This window comes from Musca domestica, unplaced genomic scaffold (genome assembly GCF_030504385.1).
Source record: "Musca domestica strain aabys unplaced genomic scaffold, Musca_domestica.polishedcontigs.V.1.1 59, whole genome shotgun sequence".
Taxonomy (NCBI): Eukaryota; Metazoa; Arthropoda; class Insecta; order Diptera; family Muscidae; genus Musca; species Musca domestica.
The window spans coordinates 1,185,338-1,203,142 of NW_026712362.1; the positions used below are offsets into that span (position 1 = coordinate 1,185,338).

At 30.4% G+C, this 17,805-nt stretch overlaps 1 protein-coding gene across 1 annotated transcript; it reads right to left on the bottom strand.

Annotated features, from left to right (window-relative positions):
• Positions 1 to 1,313: 1,313 nt before the first annotated feature.
• On the bottom strand, positions 1,314 to 13,670 carry LOC101889893 (Lectin C-type protein). The gene is made up of 3 exons (XM_005190869.4): positions 13,337 to 13,670; positions 10,749 to 10,902; positions 1,314 to 1,692 (listed from the first exon to the last, which is right to left on the bottom strand). Exons 1-3 carry the CDS (start codon positions 13,483 to 13,485, stop codon positions 1,330 to 1,332), a joined length of 666 nt encoding a protein of 221 aa, XP_005190926.1. The 5' UTR covers positions 13,486 to 13,670; the 3' UTR covers positions 1,314 to 1,329.
• Positions 13,671 to 17,805: the final 4,135 nt, after the last annotated feature.

The following is a 17,805-nucleotide window of genomic DNA, read 5'->3' on the forward strand; positions in this document are numbered from 1 at the left end:
GTTTTATATGATTTTTAAGAGCTCAAAATAAAAAGGGGAATGGACATCATTTGACATATCGGCAATCACAGGAAAATGATACCAAGTGGAGGGTTGTTAATGAAGAAGCTGTCTTTTTTTCTACATCCAACTAGGCAGAAGTAAAGAATAAACCAGAAAAAAAGAAAAAAAATAAGCTGCCCTTAAGTAAGAACTATAGGATTAAATTAAAAATAAATTGAAATTATGTCATTATGAAATTCAGCTGATATATTGTAATGACAGTAAAATGATAACAAGTTAAGTGATACTGATCACAGTAAAATGATAACAAGTTAAGTGATACTGATGCGACAGGTATTCAATTAAATTTAACGTTGTATAAAGGCTAGTTTACACATTATGTTGAGGTCATATGTAAAATGACGTTCTTACATTTATATTTGGTAGTTTTATATCATCTTAATTAATAATTAATTTTCTGTAGTTGTTGCATGGAAACATATCTCAGCTACGTTTTTACTAAGCTAATACCATGTTCAAACGGTTTGTCTACTCTATTATTTTTCAGAAGACCGACCATGATAGAAAAATACAGGTAGTCGCATCGACACAGCTGCTAGGACAATTGACTGTCAAACCGATTTTGGAATTGAAAATGTCGGATGAAAAATTGGTGAAATTTGTGAAAATTGTTGAAAAATGCAACAATTTGCTATTTGCGTCGTATACGAAAACATTTAAAAGTTTATTTATTTTTGAAAAAAAAAAAAAAAACATCTTAAATATGTTGGAATATCAATGTTCCCAAGCGTTGATGCATCTATCTTTATTCTTCTACCATGAGACCGACTATATAAGTCGTAAAATTACAACAAAAACTACCACTGGGATTGAAAACCCCCATACTGTCAACAATTTTTTTATTTTACAAGGTTTAAATTTACAGGATTTACTTTAAACCTTTTCTACACGATCCGCCCGTTTTAGAAATAACAATAAAACACAGTTTTATTTTAAGTTTTTAGTATTTTTTCTTTTATTTTTTTATTCTTTTTTATTTATTTAACATAAATTAATACAAAAAAATTAAAATTAAACTAAACAAAATGAAAGAGAAATAGTGGAGAAAAAACTGAGTACAGCAATTGGCTCAACAAAATAGAAACAAAGTTGAAGAAAGACGTTCAAGGAAATTTAGTCATACAAAAAAATAATAATTTAGAAAAAACGAAGAGTATAAAAAAATTCAGCGACATTTTCTTAAATATTTTTGGTTTCTAAAAGTGGGAGGGAGGGAGAGGAAAGTTATTTTATTCTGAGTAACTCCTACACTCCTTCATAATTTCCTTAAATGCGCAACTGAGGGTTGGTATAACGGACATACTTCAACAAGGCATCGTTTTCTTCGCAAACGAATGGTTTCTTGTGATGGCAAGCGACGTCGTGCCAGTTAACACCATCGTTGTAGAATTGATTCAAGAGAGCCAAACAGTTTTCGGGAGCACCGTTTTGTTTGTATTCACGGTTATCGGGTTGGGGCAAGCCAATACCACCGCTGGGAGACCAATCACCTTGGCTGCGTTCGCTGGTTGGGGCCAATTTTTGCAAAGTAGCAGTCCAGAACCAGCCGTTGATGTTGGTGGGTTGCAAGTCGGGACGTTCACAGCCCTTGAAGTCACAGAGACGGCCAGAGGTCCAGATGTATTTCACCTGAAAATAGGGGAAAATGGAGGAATTTATTAGGTTTTATTTCTTTTTTTTTTGAGTAAATAAAAGTAGCGGTTTATAATCGAGAGAGAGAGAGAGGGGAAACCATACTGAGTAGCAAATCGAAGGAGTAAAGAGAAAACTTAAAACAAATACATGAGATAAACATTTAAATGCTGAAGGGCATATAGTTGTGAAATATCTATTTAAAGAGAGAGAGAGAGAGAGAGAGAGAGTGAGGGAAACAACAATGAAAGATTTAAGAGTCTAATTTGAAAGAATAATTTAATCGTTGTAGAGATTTAATAACAGTAAACTGGCCTCTCTCAGAAGGAGAGATAGAGAGGGAGAAAAATAATGGTATAATTCAAGTAAAAGACTTAAGTTACAAACTGGAACGAGCAGATAATTATAATAAAGGGGAAAAGGCAGGAGGCCGTTAACTAGGAGACAAACTAAATAATAATAATGACACACTCTTCTGATTTTAAAATAACTGAGGAGAGAAAAGTATATCATGTTAAAATTAAACGGGAAAAATAGAAAAGACTTAAGACACCTACTTGATTTAAGTGAGAGAAGGAGAGAGATATATAGGATTGCAAGAAAAAGAGAGGAATAAAGAAAAACAGAGATAAATTGTCAAGAGAAATAATAAACGAGAGAGTTACTTAATTTAAAAGACTTAAGGCACAAACCTGAAGTGTGCAATAGTGAATGAATGAAAATACTTAAGAAACAAACTTCGATTGTGATTTCAATGAGAGTAGTGAGAGAAAATTTTAAATTATTACTGAATCAAAAGACTTAAGACGCGAACTTGATTCAAAATTAAGGCTGAATCAACATTTGTCAGCTAAATTAGGGACAATTTTTAATATTTTTATTAACAAAAACGTAATTTTTGTAAAAACAAATATTTGAAAAAATGCTGTCAAATTTTTTAGAACATTTTTAATTATGAAATTTTAATTTTTTTTCACTACAAAATTTCATGTCTTATTATATAATTATGGTATATTATCTCACACCCCTTAAAATGGTGTAAAGAAATGTAATAACAGTTACTAAACGATTTAAAAGAGGCGTGTAATGTAAAGTCATTAACCGTTTCATTACACATTTTTATATAATTTTTTGTCTTTTTCTATAAAAATGATGTTGGATCATTCACATCCGTATTGTTTAGGTGTAAGAGTTTTCTTGCCCAGTTCATTGCCATTTATGCAGAAATGAAAAAAAAAATCTGCATTGACACCAATTGGTACCGGCATTATTTTCACATTCCTAACAAAAAAATTTCTATTTCGGTTTAGTTACAGTTATGAAAAATAAGGTAAAACTGTAAATATTACAACAAAAAACAAAACACAACTCATTATTGATGTACATTACGTGCTTGTGATTTTGTTGTTTTGGAGCAAAAAAAAACCCAAACGGAAACTATTGTTACCCAAATGGTGGTGCTGTAGCATAAAATGGCCCTCATTGTTTTGTTGGCCACAAAAAAAAATCGTGCTCTTACAAACCTACCATAAATTGTCAACACTTTCTGTTTGCCATGCAAACAACCACACCAACATTTTCGAAATGTTCAGTCATTTGGGTGTTGTTTGTTTTCTTATTTAAACGTTGATATTTTTTTGTTAAAATGCAGTTAACGTTAAACCCCACCTTTCTTTGTTGTAGCTGTTGTTGTTGTTGTTGTTATAACAATAATACCTTGGTCTATAATAATATTTTATTTCCATGATATTTTACATTATTAACAGACGACACTACTTTCCCCCCGAAAAAGTAGGTTGTTGTAAAAAAAGGCAGCAACATTGAAAATCAATGAAAAATTTCCTACAGCTGACAGACAAGTGACCATAGAAATTATTTTATATCAATTTTTTTTGATTATGATTTGTGTTTGGATATGTTGAAGTGGATTGTCATTATTCACATTCATAATAAGCTTAGGTCGAGCCCTTTTATGGCCTTTGCCTTGGGTGAAGTTCATTGCATGTGTCACATAATTAAGGCTAATGGTGAGAGTTTAAAAAAAAAAAACAAGGTTTGGGCTGTGTCATTGCACGTGGCAGCTGTCATGGCTCAAGCTTTTTAATGGGCTTTACTTCGGAGAATTCTCTCATGCCACACACAAACTACTTAAGAGCTTATTGAGTGTCTGATAGGAAAGGCATGGACAATTTTACTATGGAACTAATAGAATTTTTCAAGCAAAATACCAGCTATTGATTGTTATTTTTTGGAAATTTCATTTTTTATATTCTTAGATTTTTTACAAGAATCCCTCAAAAATTATTTTTTTAATGTTCAAAAAAAAAAAAAAATGGATTGACTCGCCTTGAAACCTTGACAAAACTTAGATATTTTAAAATTGACTTAGAAAAAATTCTTTCAAAAGGAGTTCACCTTTAAAAGTTTTCACATATCAAATTAAAAAATCAAAAAAAAAAGGAATTTTATTTTTTCAATTTTTTCAAAATTTCCTTCTATCAACTGCATTACAAAATCGACCTTTTATTAGATTTTTTACAAGGATCCTTTAAAAATTATTTTTTTAATCTTCAAAAAAAAAAAAAAAAAAAAAAAAAAAATAGTGTTGACTCGCCTTGAAACCTTGACAAAACTTAGATATTTTAAAATTGAATTAGAGAAGATTCCTACAAAAGGGGTTATCAGAGTTCATTTTTAAAAGTTTTCAAATATCAAATTAAAAAATCAAAGAAAAAATTATATTTTTTTAAATTTTTTCAAAATTTTCTTCAATCACCTGCATTACAAAATCGACCTTCTACGTTTTTTATTTTTATTTAAAAATCTAATGATTTCCAATTTTTCTTTGACATTTTTCTTACAACATCCCTGATTTAAAACTCCTCATCCATCCATCCATCTATCCCAGGTGTCCCAAGCCCAATTAAAATATCATTAAATACATAAAAACCGCACAAGCTATCTAACTGTTAATAATGGATCTATGCATATGGAAATTTACATATTCAAACCGAAGATGCTCATCATTAATAATTCATCAACAACAGATTTTTTTTTTTATTATTTGACATTGGCAGCCGGCGACAACTTGAAGACTTCGTCATGGGGTTTGAAATGTGTTACGGATTATATCACATCTGGTGGGTAAACACAAAACTGAGTGTGTTTGTGTGTGTGCGTTGATGTTTTAGTTTTGTTAGAAATTAATTTAATTATGGTCTTACATATTTACACATTTTTTTGTGAAATATAGCGTGACTGAAAAAATCATAATTTTTTTATTTAACAATATTTTGTTGCATTTTTTTTCTTTTAAAGTAATCAATCATCATGGTAAGCATGACCGGGCAATATATTTTGTTTTATAAATATATATATTTTTTGTTTGAATTATTTATAAAAAAAAATTTCCTTTATTTTAATGAGGGCCCCAAAATTGGACTTCATTAAGAGGTTGCATGAATGCCTAGCTAGGCTTTTGCATTTCCTCTTAACATAACATGTTTCGATTAGTAGCGTTTTAAGGCAATAGAGAGATAAATGTGGCGGCAACAAGGAAATTAGTTACACTTTAGGAAACAATAATAGTTTGATTGGTAATTTACAATAAATATCAAAAAAATATGGGTATTTTGCCTTTGAAAATATATTTCTTAATATCTTCCTCATTAAAATGCATTTTTTATTTATTTTCTTTATTTACCCATTAAATTGGCTGAGAAAATAAGGAGGGAGCAGTAAACTCTCATCAGTTCCTCACTCACTCATCACTACCGTTTAATGCAGAGCCAAGCAAATGCAAGCCTTCAATAGACGTACTACTCTCCACACACACAATAGAAACCATTGAAAAGTAATGTAATTGGAGAGTAACAAAAATGGGAGAACATAAAAATGCGACTCTCTGCCTGGCTCTCGGTTTAATGTAAACAGAGAGTGTCAATAACAATGAAACTAAAGGGAAAGACTTAAGACACATACTTTAAATGAACAGTAATCTCTAGTGGAAAGAGGTGAAGGTTTCTAACCAAAGTGAAAACAAAACAAATGGGGGAGTGAGAATCACTTATAAATGAGAAAAGGAAAATGAAAACAGAGTAGGATATATCAAATGATAGCTCTGTTCAAGAAAATAACAAGAGAATAGAAACAGAGATTATAAGTAAAGATTTGCTACACAGAATTTAAGTGACATAAATTGGAAAAAATCCCTTCAAAGGAATAGCGGGTTCTGGTAAATGAAAAACAAACAAATTGAGTTAAATGAGAAAAGGAGTACGAAAACAGAGGAGTATTTATCAAATAATATCTCTGGTTAAGAAAACAACTTGAAAATGGAAACAAGGAATATAAGGAAAGATTTGCTACTGACGTTTCAGTCACATAAACAGGAAAAAAAACTCCCTCAAAAGGTATAACATATTCTGGTTAAAGAAAAACAAACAAATTAGGTAAGCAGTAAAGAGAAGTATTTTGGATGAAGTATTATCAGAAGAAGGAGTCTTTCCCCAATGAAAAATAAAGACGTAAAAAAAAGACGTAGTGGTCACGACTTGCGTCTTTTTGAAATAGACCTAATGTATTTTCGACTTACTACTATAAAAATGTTACATCTTCCGCATTTTTTTCTCAAGAACAAAAAAGAAAACGGCAAAAGTAAAGAGTTAGAAAATGTAGTATGGTAATGAGAGAATGAGGGAGGGAGAGAATTCTGGTTAAAAATAAAGATAAAAACAAATCTAGGCAAATGATAGTGGGAGACTTAAGGCAGACATAGAAATGATAGATTAAAAATGAAGAACTTAAGATACAATCAAGAAAACTATATTAATTCAGATAAAAACAAAGAAAGAGAGCGAGAGAATATATTTGTGAGAGTAAATGTATCTAATGAAATAAACGGGAAACTCGGACGTTTTAAAAAAAATAATAATAATAATAATAACAATAAACAAATAAATAAATAAATAAAAATAAAATAAAAAAAAATAAATGGTGAGAAAAAAATGGAGAGTGATGCGTAGAATGATGATACTTAGACACCAACCTGGACGTTGAAATCTCTAGGAGTACTCTCTGATATTTCTCAAAGAAAAAAAAAAAAAGAGGAATGAGAGGAAGAAGAAAGAGAATTTAACTCATATACATTGAGAGCATAGATGGAAGAGTATGCACGCTAGCGGTTGTGTCTCTTATTCTCTGTCATGAGTAAACTATAAATAATCGGAAAATAAGCATAATTTTGAAGAATTGTTTCTATAAATTAATTTTAGGTTTGTTTTTTATTTTGTCTATTTAGATTATGTTTGTTCTTGAAAATGGTTAAACTATCAAAATTTCGACACAAGAAATCTATTTTTCAATTCTCTTAAGAATTTCTCTTTCATTATTTTGCCCATCTATGATTGAGAGCTACGTTTAATCAAAGAGATAAGTGTATCTATTGCAGCGTGTATCTAGAACATGAACAGAAAAAAGAGATAATATAAGAGAAAATAAAAATTCTGTTTTTCTTTATATTTTACGGTTCTATTTAATTGTTTTTAAACACGAATGTTTGCCAAAATAATTTATAAAGCAAATGGATAAAAAATATTTGTATAAATAATGACTTAACACTGTTTTTTTCTTGATTTAAATAAGCAAAGAGAAATTTGACTGAAAAGAGATATTTCTTCTTGAGCACCGCTGATCTATTGACCATAGATAGGCAAAATAATAAGAGAAATCTGAAGAGAAATCTGAAGAGAATTTTGAAAAAATTTTCCTGCGATTATTTTTTTACTTAAAAAAAATTTAACTACATTTCAAATATAAACTTAAATTTTTTTCAAACGAGAGAAATAGAATAAAAAACATAATTTGTTAGACACGATTTGTTTTTAATTTCGTTAAATTTTTTAGTATCAATGACGAATATTAGCTTTTTTTATCTGCCATGTCTTCTAACCCAACCAATTGACCTAAAAGACAAAGTCTCAAAATGTCACCCATTAAACCGGGTAATAAATAACCCATAAAACTTTCTATTTGACATTTACAACATTATAAAAAATACCTAAAAAATACAAAAACAAGAAATGTGCAGCATCAGTTCATTTCCTCTAGGAAATGACTTTTGTAACATGTCTATTTTTAAGATAACCAATTTTTTTTTGGTCGTCGTCTTCTTCTTTGGCATTGTCATGGCTAATGCAAATTGCAGTTTCAACTTGTTTCGAACAATAAATTTTGAGACAACAAACCGGTGTATATCCAGTTTTGAAAATGACTCTTTTTTTGGGGGGAGACAAAATCTACCTTTAACCACACAGATGCTGGGTGGAATATAAAGTTCAATGAGAAGGCTGGAATATTTCTTTATTTCTTTGTGAGGGGGAGATTCGTTACCATACCGGATCGGTTGCCAGACAGCCAGTCGGCCAGCGTCAGGCAATCGACAAGTTGTAAACAATCATCAGGCTCAGGCTGGCGTACAGCACGATGGCGTTATGTAATAATTTTACTTAGCTTCGACGGTTTGTTTTTTCTTCTGTGTCGGTCTTTTTTTTGCAATGGAGTAATTTTGTACATCGTTTGTAAGGTTTTTTTTTCGTTTTTAATTTGTTTCTTCTTCATGAAGAAAGAGTTTATAGGTAAGACGTCTTTTTTTCATTGCAAAAAAACAAAAACTCCAAAGCAACAACAAAAAGAAAAAACAAAGCAACCTCAGTTAACCATCATTTTGTAATGCCGCATTTATTACAGTTTGCTACTGTAGAGCTTACTAATGGCTGGTGGCTGCGAGGCTGCTGCTGTTGCTATTATTATCATCCTCATCATCATCGTCGTCAGCTTTATCGACTCTATTGTCGGCATCAACATCATTAAGACTATTTCATTGTTGTCCATTTGACCGAAAAAACAGAGGTAATTTTGTACGCAAAACATGTTTTCTATTGAAATCGAAAGTGTTCGAAATGCGTATAAAACAGTGAATCAACGAGAGTGTATGTGTGTGTGTCTCTTTGTATGTGTTACGCATATTAGATTTTTGGGGTGCAAAATTTCATTAGCTATTTTTTTATTAATGCTTTGTTATTGTTTTTTTTGGGAGGAGGCACGTTTAAATGGTACTTTTCAATTCAATAAATGTTTTTTGATTTTTGTGGAAACTTTTTTTATTTTTGAGGACAGAACGTGAATTTCATACCACAATTAGATTATATCATTTAAGTTTTTTGAAATTTGAGGTTTTTTGTTTGATATTCGAAAGGTGAATCCCATAAAAAATGCGTTTGCAAAAAATAGGGGCAATGAGAGGGCATTTATGCCAGGGGCTAAACTGGCAAAAACATTAAGGTCACAGCAACAACAAATTTGCTGGCAATGGAAAATTACATGATAAATGTTTTTTTTATAAAAAAATTACTCTCTTTTTTTAATTTATATAATTTTATTTTAATTTTTTATAATTTTTGTTTCTCATAGAAATTTTTGTACATACATTGAGAGCATAGATGGGCAAGTATGCACGCTAGCGCTTGTGTCTCTTATTCTCTGCCCTGAGTAAACTATCGATAATCGCAAAATAAGCATTATTTTGAAGAATTGTTTTTATAAATTAATTTTTGAGACCTTTTTCGATTATATTTGTGTTTGAAAAATATTAAATTAGCAATATTTCGCCATATGAAAGCTATTTTTAAATTCTCTTAAGAATTTCTCTTTCATAATTTTGTCTATCTATGATTGAGAGACAATTTAATGAGGCGGACGATTTTATTTATTGGCCAAAGAGCATAAATGGGCAAAATAATGGAAGAGAGATTTTTAAGAGAATTTAGAATTTGATTTCTTGTGTCGAAATTTTGCTAGTTTACTATTTTTCAAACACAAACATAGCCAAAATAGGTTAAAAAATTAATTTGTAGAAAAAAATTCTTTAAATTTATCCTTATTTTTCCATCAATGATAGTTTACTCATGACAGAGAATAAGAGACACAACCGTTAGCGTGCATACTTGACCATCGACTGACGAAAGAGCTAATTAACTATCAATTAAAAATAAAAGAATTAAGACACAAACTTTAAAATTTAAAATTAATTTGGAATTTATTCTGTGAAAAAATTTTGAAGATGAAAATTTCGATTCAATAAAAGAAGAGGAAAATCAGTCAAAAAGTTACTTCAAATCTGAAAAATGTTTTTATACAAAGGGGTAGGAAGGTTTGGAAAGAACTTAAAAAATTACAAAAAATATACGGGGGCTATACGAAGACGTGGACCTGCATAAGTAATTTTTTGTTATAAGCGGTAGTACCCAATTAGGATCTTCAAATACGAAATTTGAAAAAATACCGGCGAATAATGTCGCTAAAATCATGAAAATACCGAATAAAGGGAGGTACAGTTATATGGGAGCTATACGAAGACGTGGAACTGCATACGAAATTTTTAGGCATAAGCTGTAGTACCCATTACAAACTTCGAATACGAAATTTGAAAATATTCGGGTGAATGATGTCGCTAAAATCATCAAAATACAGAATATCAGGAGGTACCGTTATATGGGGGCTATACGAAAACGTAGACCGACATATTCCATTTACGAACTTAATCTGCCTACTGGCAAAATACACATGTGTGCAAAATTTTAGCCTTCTATCTCATTTAGTTCGAAAGATAGCGTGGCTAAATCGTATTAGAATTTTATGCCGATCCAGAATATATATACTTTGTGGTGTCTATCATGAACACTTCGGAGAGTTATAAACGGAATGACAAATCCAATATACCCTCCATAGAATAGTGGAGGGTATAATAATTGGTTGATGAATATAGGAAGCTATATCCGGAACATGGACTGATTATCACCAATTTATCGTCCATGGAGCAAACAAATTGAAGAAAATTTGAAATAAATTTATTCCAATATCTCTACAAAACAAACCCTGATTAATTGTAAAAAAAATAATTTTTTTCCATTATATTTTTTTTTTTACTTTTCAAAACCCGTTATTTTTGGTCATCATGAATTTCCCAGAAAGATTAGTTTCATTTCAAAACTTACATTTTCATTGACAACACGTTGTTTGATCCATTCATTTTCCAAGCTAGTTTCCAAGGATACAGAGTCCATGCAACGTCTGCGGCAGTAGTTTCTGGCACTCAACCAATCTTCTTCGACACCCTTCAAAGCTGGGTCACGCCACGAGAAGAAATAACTGGAATAATGAAAAAAAATAAATAAATAAATAAATATTGATAAAAATATTCAAAATAAAATTTTATTGAAAAAATATTTTTAATTTTTTTTAATTAAAAAAGAATGTGTTTATAGAGAGAAAAAGGTATCAAATTTCTAAAAAAGTAAGATTTGCGAGACAAACATGAAATTGAGAATTGTTGCATTTGTCTGTAGGACAAGCGCAAAAATTTCCCTTGATTTGCAAGTTTTTCACTTGGTTTTTAGCTGCATTAAAATACGTTAACGTTTCTGTACTTTTATTAATTTTATTTTGAGAACAATAGTGGTTAGAAAGGCTCCAAGAATACTCCTTTTGCGGTTTTCCCTCTTAAATAAATTTTACGTAATATTCTCTTCCTCAGAATAAAAATTATCGCCGAGAGAAAAGAGACACACATTTTCTTGTAGAGAACTTAAAATTCAACAAAAGTTTTATGCAACAAACACAAAATTGGACCTTGTGCTGCATCTATCAGTGGAAAAGAGTTATGCTTATTTTATCTCTGCTAACAGAGACTAATAAAACAAGAAACAGTTATACATTTAAAATTCAGTTATTTGGAGTTAAAATTCTATTCAAAAAAGTTCATCCAACAATCAATTGAGAAACATAATCGAGAGTGGAAGTTTTTCTCTTTGCTCAAGAGACCAATGAAAGAAAGAACCATCATTTCTACTTAGAAATAATTTTTAATAGTTTGTATAATCTTTTGAAAAACATAAATAAATAAATATAAAAATAATAATAAATAAATACAAAAAAAATTGTTGGACTTTTTTATTGAAAAATTACAGATTTTTTTAATATTACAAAAATTGAAAACAGTTTCTTTATATATTTCAGTGAGTATTATCTCACTCTTTTTTATAAATTAAAAAAAACTCTGTTTTTTATTTTATTATATTTTTTAATGGCCATTTTGAAGGGTGAGACTGAAGTTCGATCTCATAAAGAAAAAAAAGAAGGACGAAAATATGTTAAGAGGTACATTTATTTGTCATATTATCTACAACCCTGCTGTCTTATATACGATATTTTAAAAAATTGTGACATTTTTTATTTTAAAGAATTTTCCTCGAATTCCAGAATTCCATTAATGGCATGGCTTTTTTACCAATTGTGTGAGAACCTCACAGATTTTTTTTTGGAGAAAATAGAAGAGAGTAATACCAACACTAACGAAAGACTTAAGACCCATACCTGACTGAAACCTCAACAAAGAAACTAATTGATCAAAAATGAATGATACATTCTCAGAGAGCAAATAATGAGTAATGCAAACTAAAGACTTAAGACACATACTTAAAGGAAGTCTCACTACAGAACCTTATGAATTCAAACTAAAAGACTTAAGGCACATATTTCTTTCGTAAAAAAGTAGATTTTTATATTCATTTTAAAATTAGGAACTTAAAAGAAAAGTCTTAAGTCATACAATTTAAGAATTATTGTTGTTGAGCTATAAACGAGAATTTTTTTAGAATAATTTTTAAAAAATGTCGTAACTTGAATTGACAATTTTACAAAATTTTTCTAGTCGAATTTTCGAAAAATATTCGGTTTAATTTGTATTTTAGAAATATTTTTCTAAAGAAATGTGTGAGTAATAAAAGGCAGTTTTAAAGGAGATGTGGGTCTGTTAGAGCTATATAATGAGAATATGTCAATATGTGTTAGAGCTATATAATGAGAATATGTCAACAGTGGGACATTTTTAAGATTATTTTTAAAGATATATCAGATTTTTAATTCCAAGTGTTTAATTTTGTTGTTGTTTTTTTTTTTTTTGCTAATTAGAGGAACAACTATAAGGACTATCAGAGCAATATACGTTGTTAAAAGATTTAATTTTTAACCAAATTTTTGATGCACTATCTAAGCAATTAACTACAATTTTGTAACAATATTTCCCAAACTATTATTTAAATTATTGTGGATTGTTGTTAATTAAACTTTCTATAGAACTCGAAGACAAAAATGGGTTTTAGAAATACTTTTTTGAAGGACTGTAACAAATTCGGTACTATTTATTACGACTTTGCTCTGGACTTGTTCTTAAATTCCCCTTAGACTTTTATGTTTAAATATATTTGTTTCATATTCTTTTATTTTAAAAATAGGTCTCGCATTTCCCTTAGGCTCCTGTTTTCCACTGCATTTTGTCGAAATTATTTTTTATTGTGAAATATTGTAAAAGGCATTTTTTATATTTATTTAAATGCATTTTTATATTATTTTTAGATTCACAAGTGAACATTTTAAGTTTTTTTTTTTAATTTTGGGAAATACTGTCTCATCCTTTTAATAACCAGAAATCACACTTTATTCTCTCTTTAATTTTTTTTGTTTTTTTTTTTAATTTTTTTCAGAGTTCCTTTTTTAATTTTTAAAAATTAAATCATCAACTCACCCTTTGCCATCGGGTGTCTTTTCATGAATAACACGTTGGGCACACAACTGGGGATTGGGTGGATCCAAGACGCGTCCGTTTGAGAACTGGGCCAAACCGACACTTAAAACACTGAACAAGCAGATACCGGCCACTACAAAGGCTTTCATTTTGTTATTTTTTTTATTTATTTGTTAATTTAATTTGTGAAAAAACACAACACTTTCGTTTTCGTATTTATACTCTGTTTGCTTTGAATTCACCACGAACGCGTTCGATTTCAAAAAAAGACACCTGTGCTATGTCTTCTTCAGATTCTTGACGTTACGACCGTAATTTATGAAATGACACAAAAGTTTTTATGCCTCCCCACTTTATATACGTGAAAAGCTCAAAGTCAATGTTGAGCTGTGTAAACATGCTTGGAATTTGAGTAGTTTCTGTGTGTGTTTTGGTTTGTGTGTGAGTTTGCGATGGTTGGTTGCTTGCCTGCTTCGTATTTGCCTTTTCTGGGAGTCCCAAAGAAATGAGTGACTCTTTGGCTGGCTGGCTGGCTGACCGTTTGTTTGTGTGTGTGTTTTCTGGCTTTACTCTTTTTCCCCAAAATCACACAAAATTGAGTGATTTGTATTTAAATTTGTATTTCTTCTTTTTTTGAATTGCCTTTGCCTTCATTGTCGACTGCCTGTATTTGGGATCAATCAATGCCTTTAGGCTTACGTGATATTATGGTCAATAAAATTTCTTTAAACAAAAATATTTTTCATTTGGCTTTTCGGAAGAAGAAAATATTTGTCACCTTGTTGGTTGGTTGGTTGATTGGCTGGCTGGCTGATGGCACTTGGTCAGGTAGATGGCTTGCCAAGTAGGTAGGTTACATGCCAATGCTTGGCTTGGTTTACAAAAATTATTATTATTATTCATTTGATGTTCAGAAACGTTTTATTTTTTTTTTTTTGCTATTGACATTGGTTGTGTAATTTTAAGATTTTTTATTAAATACAAAATTTAAAAATTATGAAATATAAATTTTAAAATTAAATTTTTAAATTAAAAATTGAATTTTTTATTTAGAATCATCAGCCAAAACACGCATTCTTAAACTGTATACGTTTTCATTCGAAGAAGTAAATTTGTTGATTTACGAAATTTTAAAGGATTTTTTAAGAAGAGAAAATATATTGAAGGAAATATTTTGAATTATTAGCTTTTTAAATTACAACATAAAAGCTTTTGAGAGATTTTTAATTTTTTTTTTTTTTCGAAAAATGTTAAATACTATTTTCCCAACACAAGATGGCCCAAATCATATTTTTATAATAATGGATTAATTATATAAATTAAAAATATTAAGGGAGAGAATCTTTTTTTCTTAAAAAAATTCTAAAATTTGTTGATCATTAATCGTACATTTTTAGAAAATTATTATTTTATGGACTTTGAGGAAATATTCATATATTTTTGAGGATTTTATTAAGGAATGTTCTGTAATCTTGAGACTCTAATTGTAAGATTTTTTAATATTATTTGTGTTATAAAATATTGCTTACAAATACTATTTATAATATTAAATTTGAAAGCTAGATATATTTTTTTAATAATATTTTCTTTATTATTGAGGCTATAACCGGTGATTTTTTTTTAAATTATTAGTTATTGACATTCGATGAATTTTTATAATCGAGAAATGTGCTACAGACCTAGGAAGAAATCTCATCTCTGTGTTTTTGTACCTATTTTGAGAAATTATTTAAATGGAACACTTAAAGACTTAAGAAACGAACTCGAAAAAATACAGGGAGCGGAGTGCAAATTCATGAGACATGTGCACTCTTGTGAGAAAACAATCGATTATCTTTGGAGAAATTCAGAGAATGTAATCCAAACTAAACGAAAGACTTAAGACACATACAGGTTGAGATAAAAAACTGCAACAAAGTCAAACGCCATAAGTTTTACATATTTTTTTTTTTTAATTTTATTGAATAAAAGCAAAAATGTCGCAAATAGCATTAAATTTTAGAATAAATTTAGATTTGTTCGAATTGGTGACGTTTGGTACGAATTATGGCCTTCAAACTGCCAATGAAACCTTCACACGCTGCCTGAATGTTGCTCTGCGGCATTTTGGCGCTTTCTTGAGGTGATCAGTAGAAATGTTTTGAAAAGTAAAGAAGCAACTTGATCGAAACCCGCGTCGCTGTGGCCGAAAAATAGCTCATGGGCTGAACATATCGCAATATTCCATTCGGAAAATATTGAAAAATGAGCTCGGGGTACAGCCATTGAAATTCCAAAAAGTGCAAGAACTGCAAAGGAAAGAAAAAAATGCAAAAGAGCTAAAGAGTTGCTTCTTTTGGCCGATAGTGGTGAACTGACGAATTTGGTTTTCTCCTCTCCAATGAGAAAATATTCGTTGTCCAGAAGTTTGTAAAGAAACAAAATGATCGTGTTTACTTTCCAAAGAGGTCAGCTGAAAATGTGCACATTCGGTTGGCCACAAGAACTCAAGCGCCGGCCATGGTGATGGTGTGGGCCGGCATAACAGCCGTTGTCGCTCTCCGCTCGTATTAATAGACATTCATCGGCATCAGAATAAATGCCAAATATTATCGCGAAAATATTCTGCAGGGTGTATAAAAGCCTAGGACACGCAAACATTTTGGCCGCAGACCTTGGACATTCCAACAGGACTCAGCCCCATCGCACTCAGCGCGCGCCACCCAAGAATGGTTACAAAATGAGGTTCCTCGCTTCATTTCCAGCGCACAATGGCCACCTAAATCTCCGGATACCAATCCGTTAGACTATTGTGTCTGGAGTATTTTGGAAAGCAAGGTTGGCTCTAAAAAATACCAAAGTGTCGATCACCTCAAGACAGCGCTTCGCCGGGAAAATACCGTAGAGCAACATTCGGGCAGAGTGTGTTGGTTTCATTGCCCGTTTTAAGGCCATATTTTGTACCAAAGGTGACGAATTCGAACAAATCTAAACTTTTTTTTAAAATTTGATGCTATTTCCGACATTTTTTGCTTTCATTCAATAAAATTAAAAAAAATGTAAAATATATGGCTTTTGACTTAGTTGCAGTTTTTTTATCTCACCCTGTACATCTGTCGGGAAAACCAACTGATACTATTTAATTTGTTATATTGATCTTTTCTTTCAATAAGGAAATTTTTTAAATATTTTGAACAATTTTGAAAATAACAAAACTGTTTTTAAAAATATTTTTTTTTATATTTTTTGGCCTAAAATTGTAAATTAAAAGAAATCCGTATTCCTGATGTATTTTAGCTTCTGGTGTTGCAAATGTCTGTAATTGACTGCATTTCTTATTTTGATGTTTTCAATAATTACTAAATAGCCTATACATTGTTTACGTTATTGTATTTGAAATTTTCTCAAACTGTTTTGTTTCCCCATAAGAAAATTATTTCTCAGATTTGTTTTTTGTTGTCGTCTTTATTGTTTAAATATTTATCCAAGTTGAAGTTTAAACATAATTAGTTTTTGTTTTGTTCAATTTGGTGTTTTTTGCTGCATTGAATTTTGATGTTGACAATGGTAATAATGGAAATTGTGGTCATAGGCGTATGAGAGCATCAGTATTGAGAAGGCTACATTTCGAAATTCTTGTGGTTTGGCAAAGAGTTAGTCCAGAGACTTGTCTGGTGGATAGGAGGCTATTATCACTATCCAAATGAGAACGCACATACAGTCATCTAAGATCCCAACTAAAAATATGGTGTAATGGTGAGTGTGAGTTACCTCTTAAATATGTTGTTTGATTGTGATATCTCTCTTGTAATGTCTGCGTTTCTCCATTTTTAACACTTTTAAGCTCAAAGAGATATACAACTCTTAATATTTTTGTTTCTATATTTTTGAAATCTTTCAACTCTTTCTCAAAGAGAAAGAGAGAGATAAACTAATACAATTTTATAGTCGATTATAATTCTTTTTTTTAAACATTTAAATAACCTTTTACCTTTTCCCCCCAAAAAAATAATCCATCTACGCCCAAGTTAATGTCGTTGCAGCATTTGTCTCTTGTAAATAGAAATCATTATGTAATATTTGTAAGGGTTATTAGCAAAATTGTCAACGTTAAGTGAAGTTGTTAAACCTGCTGCCGGGGGAAAATTTTTTACATTTTGGGTTAAGATGTTTGTTTGAGGTTTTTTGTTGTTTTTGTGTGGCTTGATGTTGACAAAGTTAATTTCCTTCGATGTCGATGAGAAGCAATGTCACAGAGCAAATGTTTTATGCAATTGCTTGTGATGGGGTGTAAACAACGGATTTTTTTAATGATGCGATTAGAAAAAAATTGTGTTTGGAAATTCATAGTTAGGGTTTGCCAAACGACTGATGAGGTTTGTTTCTTAAGTCTTTGGATTATGTAAATGTAAGATCTCAGAGAAGTCCAATTCTATATAAGACCTAAATGAAGGATTTAAAAAAACGCTCTATAATTATTCGGAGATTCT

Bases quoted from the DNA above. Each gene is read 5' to 3' on its own strand.
- LOC101889893 (XM_005190869.4), bottom strand. From the start codon at position 13,485: ATGAAAGCCTTTGTAGTGGCCGGTATCTGCTTGTTCAGTGTTTTAAGT. The intron at 10,903-13,336 runs GTGAGTTGATGA...TCATTATTCCAG, and splicing joins AAGACACCCGATGGCAAAGG to TTATTTCTTCTCGTGGCGTG. The intron at 1,693-10,748 runs GTAAGTTTTGAA...CCCTATTTTCAG, and splicing joins AACGTGTTGTCAATGAAAAT to GTGAAATACATCTGGACCTC.